This window comes from Austrofundulus limnaeus, unplaced genomic scaffold (genome assembly GCF_001266775.1).
Source record: "Austrofundulus limnaeus strain Quisiro unplaced genomic scaffold, Austrofundulus_limnaeus-1.0 Scaffold222, whole genome shotgun sequence".
In the NCBI taxonomy this organism is placed as follows: domain Eukaryota; kingdom Metazoa; phylum Chordata; class Actinopteri; order Cyprinodontiformes; family Rivulidae; genus Austrofundulus; species Austrofundulus limnaeus.
This window is the reverse complement of record NW_013952624.1, coordinates 101,157-110,399: the sequence shown is the minus strand read 5'-3', so window position 1 is coordinate 110,399 and position 9,243 is coordinate 101,157. Positions and strand designations below refer to the sequence as shown.

At 38.7% G+C, this 9,243-nt stretch overlaps 1 protein-coding gene across 1 annotated transcript in view; it reads left to right on the top strand.

The window, feature by feature from the left end:
* The window catches only part of LOC106525281 (steroid hormone receptor ERR2), a gene marked incomplete in the record, with an annotated part of 121,564 nt that overhangs the window by 92,491 nt on the left and 19,830 nt on the right, over nt 1-9,243 (top strand). Inside the window, 1 exon segment of the mRNA XM_014019457.1 lies at nt 8,716-8,826. Within this exon segment, the coding sequence (XP_013874911.1) occupies nt 8,716-8,826 (111 nt within the window).

Sequence of the window (9,243 nt, the reverse complement as noted above, 5' to 3'; positions counted from 1 at the left end):
GTGTGTGTGTGTGTGTGTGTGTGTGTGTGTGTGTGTGTGTGTAGGTGGCATTAGTACATACTGAATATAGCTAGTGCTACTGTATATACTGTATGCTATGTCGCTATGTACTGTATATGTAAGTCCTAGCTCGGGTGCTAAATCTAAACAGGCTGTTATTTCTACATTCTCCTCTCTGTCAAGACACTGATTTCATTTAAAAGGGCTGATTGTCAGATATTGTCCAAGATTAACCTTCAGAATGGAAAAGAGCTTGCACTGGAACACCTAGTAAACATCATCATTTACCTGGTACACTTTGCGGCGTTTATAAAGGGTCGCTGTCTTTGTGACAATACATTTTTTGAATTAATAAGAACTAAACAGCCTACCATATTTTTAGAGTCTTTGTTTAACCGTTTAAATAAATGTTTATCAAATCATGTCTAAGGTTACAACTAGTCTGGGTTTCCTTTAAAAATGCAGCTAAACCTGTATGATTATGCTAATGTGTTAGCATGTTGAAACCAAATAAAATAACCCCTTTGGTGCCTCTGAATCCTCACTATGAATGGAAATCTTTAATAGTTTTAATAAAAGACACTTAAGCCCATGGCTCTTGGGTAATTAGAGCCGGATGTTTTAGTGATAGTCGGGTGTTTTTGTAGAGATTTTCTGACACTGCTCTAATGCGGTGGATGAATACAAGCTGCCAGACTATTTTGGCAACCTGCGCCGCTGTCCCGCCCTCGCCTGACCACAGATCGGAATCAGCAGTCTTCCCTGAGCGAAACGTGGCTACCAGGGTAAAGTTACAGCCTTATTTTCCTCCGGCCACATACACAAAAGATTAGTGAAGCCATATCCAATATCACGGACTGTCAGGTCCCCTTCCCAATCAATGTGCCTAGATCAGAAAGTAAACTATACACTTAGATTACATCATCAAAATAAAGATATATGCAAACGTCGATGGGATGTGGGTATCTTTAACACTGCATCGTTCAAGGTGTAAAGCCAAAGTGACCCCTGACCCTTTGCTGCTCAGCTTTTTCAGGTTTTTCAAACTGGTCTTTCCAACATTGGGGTCTTGTTTACGTTTTTAGGGTGTTAGGCTGCAGCTGAGAGTCAGCGCCCACCCAGAGTTTCTCTCCGCTGGCCTGTCCTCACTGTCTGGCAGGTGATAGATCAGACACGGAGGCTAACACGTGTTCCTCTGAAGAGGCAGAGGGGGGATTTATTGAAGCGCTGACCTCTGTACAACCCTCTGCCACAACACACATTCATTCACACACACACACGTCAAATGTTTTTCACCCCTTCTGACATGCAACATGGAACCAGGGCTTGAGGTTTCCAACCGCCACCCTTTTTGTTCCCTCTCTTTTTGCTTGTAATATGTTTTGCGCTGAACAAAATTAGCGGTCAACACACCACCAGGGATCCAGAATCGACTCGGCCATCTTCAGCGTTGCACGTGTTTTCAACTGCAAGCACATTCCAGAATACACCGTAATACCCTTTGTAGACCCACCTGCTCAGATTTATAAGTGTAAAACATGATAAAGGGAACAGTGTTCACAGTTGTGTGTATTGGGGGGAGGCAAAGCCCATTTTGTCTTGTCAGCCCAGTGGGGATTAAAGCAGGTGGGATGCCACCCTTTTCCCTTCCCTTTCTTCAGCCCACCCAGCAATTAAACAAGAGCCGCCAGCCGCTGGTGGGCTCGGCCTTCAGCGGCGGCACTTGAAGTGCGAGAATTGTGTGTGTAGCGGAGAGTGAGTTTACATGGGTGTGTGGGGGTGCACTGTGTCCCTCTGATTTTTAAAATAGGGAGCTCCTAATCTCCCTTTGGCAGTGTTAACCAGTCAGCCAGTTCTGACACATTCGCTAGAAAGAAGCACGTCTGACAGGTGAGGAGCTGAAAATAGTTGCGTGACACACACACACATACACACAAATACCCATTCACACACATGCACATGTTCTAACAACAGTCTGGATCCACGCAGTGATATATGGGCCAACTGTGTGATCTGCTCTCTGCAGACTTTTTGCTTCGCAACAAAAAAATATCTATTTTACATGAAACTTTTTTTTTTGTTGTTATGGCTTAATGCTCTTTACATTTATCATCTTTTGTTGGTGTTTGATATGAGCAGACAGAGCAAGGGAGTCTTCACATCAGATCAGATTTTAACTTTACCTATACTGGTTTTCACTGGGTGCTTCTGCATTTTCACCACTATCTAAAAACAGGCCTTTTAGGTTATGTAATTTTTCCTAGTAGTCAGTGTGTGCTTGCATGGGTCTTGACTAGCAACAGCAGTGTTTTCATCAATATTCTTTTTTTTTTTGTTTGTTTGTTTAGTCATGCATAGCAGCAAGGCCTCTGGTTCGTATTTTGTGTGTATATTCAAACTGCAGAGTTTAGTCATCGTCTAGTGAGCTTTGACTGCAAACTCTGTTATTGGTTTGTTTTTCATGTAGTCCAGAAACATCCATGCTATAAAGGTAAACTCTACGACTGAACTATAGAGTGCAATGATTCACAAACTTTTTAACCACATGATTGTAACAAAGGCTTGTGACCAATCTGTGTATGGTTCTTTGGTTTTTCTGTTTCAAAATAAAACAAGAAAAAGTTAATAATCAGTGGAGGTTTTTAGATTGTTTTGTTTTAAATCTAAATAATAAGAATGACAATTACAAAAATAACAGAGTGGTTTTTTATTTTATTTTAATGGTTAAAGCAAAGACAAGCCTTATATTTTGTTAATGTGCCATTTAGGACTTTCTGGCAGAACCGGAAACCATGGGCTGAACTCCTGGAGCGTTACATTTTCACTTAGTCTCACCACGGTTATGTTTGTCATATTTAGAGGAATTTGACGCATCTGATCTCACTGTGAAAAAAACTGCTTTAATATTGTTATGTCGAGAAGTGTTTGAGTTCAGACATTACCAATATCTTTAAGAATAGTTTCTATTTTTAAGCAGTCTTCCAGCCACTATAAACTCAACCGTATATTGTATTTTTGGATTTAAATAGCTGAAGTAAAATTCAAAGACTGTGGAATTCTAATTACATGTAGTTAATTTAACATTTTAACTTTTAGTTTTAAAAAAGTGGTGGGAAAAAAAACTAGTGAAAAAACACAGTTTTTTGTTTGTTTTTGATGTTTTTGTTTTATTTCATTTTATTTTTTCATTTTTGTTTTGAAACAGAAAAACCAAAGAACAAACCATACACAAATTGAGATTTATCTCATTTATTGATGGTTTAAATATACAAAAACTGGTAATAACCCAATAAACAACAACATGAACCATTTTAACATCCATCAAATTATTTTGATTACTATTTTATGATTGATATTTATTTATTTATTTGTTTATTATTTGTTTATTTATTTATTTATTTTTAGTTTTGCAAAAAATCACTGCAAAAATATGCCACAAGCAATTATTTCTAAATATAAGTTGAAATCTGGAGATTATCCAATGACCCTAATCTGCTGTTTGTGACCCACACCGGGGTCCCGACCCCAACTTTGGAACCACTGATATAATCAATCAAAATTATTAGTGTGAGTGTACATCAAAGACACTGAAACATGTTGTTTGCTTGGTTTGGGGAACATTTTTATCGCTGTCATACAAATAAAACACATTTACCTGGGGTCCGTTAAAAATGTGTACTTTTTACAGTAGAATTAGCTTTTTAGTTCCTAAATACACAAAGAGTGGCCATTTGGCCCATTATATTAATATGTTTGTAGTCAACATTCTAAAAGAGTAGCTTTATTGGTATCGTATGATTATGATCTTCAAAGAACATGACAAGAGTAAATAAATAAGTCAATAGTAAGTGAAAAAAAGGAAAAAATGAATTGATTTGCAGGAAACCTACAGCAGCTGCACAAATGCTTCAATCAGGACTTTTCTTTGAGGTTCGGCGAGTCAATAAAGACAGTTAACGTGAAAGGGAACCCGGGGTCAGGTAGCCGTAAAGATCGCCTGGATGTAAATACACCTCATCATCTTTCAACACATAAAAACACTTACTGTATTACAGGGATTTACTGTCAGGTTTACACTGAAGTGTATGATCTTTGTGAATTTTGTACAAGCGACACGTTTATCTTCTCGCAGAACAACTAAATAAAAAGAATCTAAATGTGTTTAAAAAGTCCAACCTCGTGGTCTTTGAGTCAAACACCTCCCTGCGTCTGTGCATTGCACTGAAGCATGATATCATGACATGTGCCCCCCTTCCTCTCCCACTCCCCAGCTTTCTACAGGGGGCCTCATCCAGCTGTCTTGTTGTGCTCACATTCTCAGCACTGCACCGTGTCGTACATCATCCAGCACTGGTCAGATCAGGCGCTGACTGGGACACGCAGGGATGTCAGGGTAAAGATGATGCTGGCATTAGACCCAGACAAACGGGAGAACAGAGAACAAGAGAGAAAACAAAAAAACGATCTTGCAGAAAGCTGATACATTCAGTATAAAACAGCAACTTGCTCTGTCTCGCTCTCTAACCTGCTGAGCCTTCAGCGCCATCGGAGCTTTTTCATGTGTGCTTTCCTTCCCCCCTCTCTCTCATTCTCTCTGCCTTCCAGTTTTAGGTCTTTGCTGTTTTCAGCGCTGCTAAGCTGTAAACTGAAACTGGTCAGCACAAAGCTCTTAATTCTTGTCAGCGACGATTAATTATGAAGCAGTTGGATGTTCCAGTTCAAACGGCCCCCATGGATCTTGGAATTCGAACACTGGCTGTTTGGTCGCTTGTCGTTTGTTGCAGCCACATGACCCGGCAGCCCACAGCAGGAAAACCAGTGTGTGTGTGTCTGTGTGTATGTGGGTTTGTTTTTGGTGACATTTAGGGGCAATTTTAAGACAAAACGCCTACATTTGGGGACAACTGGTGCATTTGGGGACCTAAGTCGAGTCCTCGTTTGGTTTAAAWGCCATTGGTGGGTTGGGGGTTGGGTTTAGGACCAAGGTGTGAATTGAGTTTAGGTTAGTTTTGGGGTCAGGTAGGTACCTGTGATTTTAGCCTTAGGGTTTGTGGTCAGGGTTAGGCTGTAGGAATGTAATGGAAGTCAATGGAATGTCCCCAAATGTATAGCTGGGCAAACCTGTGTGTTTTGTGGTGATAGAGAAAAAAAGCAGTACCACTTCTCTGTCAGTCTCGTTTGTCTGTTGTGCGCATATCGCTGTTTACCTTTTGCATCACATGCGTACTGCTTCCGCAGCTTCCTACATCTTTATTAAGCCTACTTTTGTCACTAATAAGATCTTTAAATCCCTGAAATTAAATCTTGTCATGCCCCGGAAGCGTCTTTATAAGTGCTTCAAAATGATATTTAAAAGCTTTTGGTTGTTCATAAATAACATCTTCCCTTTGCATCTCAGTTTTTTCAGTTTATTATCATTCACTTTATTGGCTGTGCTACAGCTAGCTGTTGCTGCTGATATTTGTGTTAGCAAAATATAGAATTCCATGTAAATACCCATGTTGTGTGACGCTGTGACAAACGTAAAAGTTTTAAAATAGTGTTTGAACGAACTGCTTTGAAATAGAAGCAACCCATTTTGGTCTTGGCTCCGCCCCAACTATAAATACGAACCCAGAAATGATTTGTCACATTTACACAGGTCACACAAGCAGCTACTTTTAGACGTCTCATGGCAGCCTATTTATTAATTTCCTAATCTGACACAACGTGGTTTAATTGTGCCTCATTACCGTGATATTGATCATAAAGATGTCAGTGAAACTGCAGCCCCTAAAAAAGCAAACCTGAAGCATTGTTTTTGTATCTAAACTTTTCATTAATGCTTATTGCAAGCAAAACTAACAAGAGAAATATGCTAACGCTCTTACAACTCACTTGCGAGTTAAGAAACTTTACCAGTTGAACGTTGATCACTTCACGAGACATTTGATTCATTGTAAACTTGTTAAAACATCAGAGATGTAGGTGGGAGTTTTTCAGGGAACCTTAGATTATACTGTATCTACAATTACATATATTTGGTAAATTAGTGTTTAATTTAAAGGTATAAGTCTTTTGGACTAACAATTAATTAGTAATTATAAGTATTTTAAGGACATTAACGTAGGGGGGCAGCTGTGGGGGGGGGGGGGCAAGGCTTTACAGCCCCCGTTGCACCCCCTGTAGATCCACCCCTTCAAATAAACCTTGTTTCCCCAAACTGAGGTTGTTCAAAGAGCTATCTACAACAGGTAAAATATTTGTTGTTCATAATTATTCCATAGAACCTCATAAAAAATTAATTCTGTACTATTACTGTAATTTACAATTTAAAAAAGTACTTTAAGTTGCTTAAAACTCTAACATTTATCAGTTGGGTTTAGATCAACTTATCATTTTACAATCCAACAAATCTAAAAAAAAATAAAAAAACACTAAAACTCAAATTATTTGATTTTAAAAGAAGAGAATACAGAAAAAATAATTTTTGTCTAAAATGGCATTTGACGTTTATTTCAGAAAGTTGCTAAATCGTCATTGTGCACTGTTTGTATGCATGTTGTTTATTGTTGTGGAGGGAGAAAAAACGTGGAATGACAGAAAAATTAATGTTGGGGAAAAAAAGGCTTTAAAAAGTGCTTATGTTTGACTGGATACAGGTGTTATAACCCTGCAATAAATAGAGCTTTTAGACTGATCTAAACTTCGCAGTAAATGCACAATCCTGTAGTATAATTTATATGTTTTACCTAACTTAAGCAAGAGTAATGGTAAAAACAACAGCCACAGCTCCATCTACTAGAAACCCAGCTCCTAGCTGCCTAACTGACTAATTAAAACCACATCCACATGTGTTCAAAGAACAAGAAGTCTATTTGCAAGCCTTATTGATTACTTTAAGGCGTACAAATGGAAAGCTGTGTTAGAAGAGGGGCTCTCGATTTAGCTTCAATCTGCCAGGCATAAAATGATCTCACTGTGTTTGCTGGGAAGAATGAGCTCCCTCTGGGCACGCTGGGTAATTAGGTTAGTGGATAGTCGGTGTCAGGAAATTGAAAGACCATCCTAATCGGATTCTTTTGTTTCCAGGGGAATCAAAGGAATTTATGGGAGTCGCTGGGAAATCTCGCACGACTCAATTCCACTTGACCATGTAAAATCTGTTTGCCCCCTCCTTCAGCGCTCAAACAAACTTTTAATACCAGCTTGTAAATTCAGCTCATAAGGTGCGCGGAGCCTTTTGTCCTCTGCGATGGCCTTGGAGATAATCCCACATGTGTCACAATTATATGCTGAGACCACCGCTGAAACGCCCTGATAACAAGTCTGAAGCTTAAAACAAAAACAGTTTTGTTATGAGGACATTAACATTTGGTAATAAATGACTGACTGTAAAATCTTAATTTATACACCTATTAAAAGCTGAGTTATTTTGTCATTTTTATGCCTTAAAGTTAAAGCTGTTGTAACTGGGAAAAATAAAAGCTCACGTTTCCCATTTATAACTGGTAAAATCAACACCATCATAAAATGATCCTAATGTTTACATGTCATTTGAAAGATTTACACGACTGAGACAGAAGTGAAGCAGTAAACAAAATGAGATACACTTTTAAAAAATCATGTCAAGTCAAGTACAGCGTTATTATAAAAATGCAGTAAAAAAAAGAGACCGTCCTCCTGGACCAGGGCTCTGAAACCTGTGGACCTGGGCCACATTGGATCCCTCTGCAGCGGCTCTTTGAAGCTTTGACCAAAGATAACATGAGATTAGATATGTATTTATAATGTCACCTCCACTGGCCAGAAAGCCCACATTCAACAACTCAAAGTGGCCCATGGACCACCAGTTGATTTTCACAGCTTTAGCACGTTTTTCAGCTCTGGAAACGTTTTATTTATAATAAATAATGACTCTTTGGATTGTCAAGGTTGCAGACCCCTGTCCTGGAATGTAAGGAGCAACAAACTGATCAACAGCTTGAAGAACACTTTTAATGTAGGCTCAATAGAAAGGTTATGAACAGTTAATATCTTACCCGTTGTAGATAGCTCTTTGAACAACTTGGAAAAAGAGTTTAATTTGGGTAACTGATAGTCTGAGCAAAGACTGAATGTGTTTGACCTGAAAACACTGTTTTATAACCCTGTCTTTTGTTTGGCATTACACAATTATTTCAGTATTCCAGCAGAAATGTCACAACTTGATATCCATCATTGTGCACCGTGCTGCACCAGAAATGCTACCGCTAGCTGCTGCTGTCCCTGTTTGTGCCTGCAAATAACTGCCAAATTCTGTGTAAAAAAACATTTAAGGTTAATTAAATACAAGCGTAAACATTTAAAATTTTTATTTTTATAAAATGTTACTTTGTTCTCCAAGATGGCAAAATCCTGCTTTTGTCCTGGCTCCACTAGTACTTGCCATTAGCTCGTCAAGCCTGTCTGAATTTAACTCTTTTTGTCAGAAATATTGAGAAACTTTTCAGAACAGATGGGTTGATTAATATAACCTCTTTATTTAGCAAACAGGATATTTCAAATGCATTGAGCACTTTATAAAAATCAGTGGTCATAATGTAAATTGAGTAGTTTTGGGCACATTTGCACCATTTTTGGACAATTAAAAGTAAGAATCTGTTTTTTTTTCTAATTAATACCTTGTAATTAATATACCGTACTTTTATATTTACTTCTAAAAGATTGAGCTCTCCATAACCGTTCACTGTACAGGTGTGCGTCTGGACCGGGTCAGAGGAGGACGGCAGAAGTACAAGCGGAGGTTGGATGCGGAAAACGGGTCCTACCTGGGCCTCACCATCCCCCCTCCAGCCAAAAAACCCTGTAAGGATTCAAACTCTTGTTTTTGATTTGTTATCCTTGAATAATCTGACTGTGTCTGTGTCCATTTGTTAGTAAAATATTTTACGGACCATTGGACAGATGAGATTTTTCTTTAATTAAATAATGTTTGGAGTCAACATGATTCAAGATGGCTGCTGCAGTTACAGAAAAATGGTTAAATCTCAGTGATTTTTACAGATACTGAGCTAAAATCTGGTGTGGTGGTAACTGAGAGTTATCCCCAAATCATACTCCAGGGTGTTAACACCTCATCACGCCAGATCTTTGTTTGTCTTTTAGTGAAATCTCTCATGTCATGTTTGGATTCCACTCTACAGCTTTTAAAGTACACTCACCGGCCACTTTATTAGGTACACCATGCTAGTAACGGGTTGGACCCCCTTTTGCCTTCAGAAC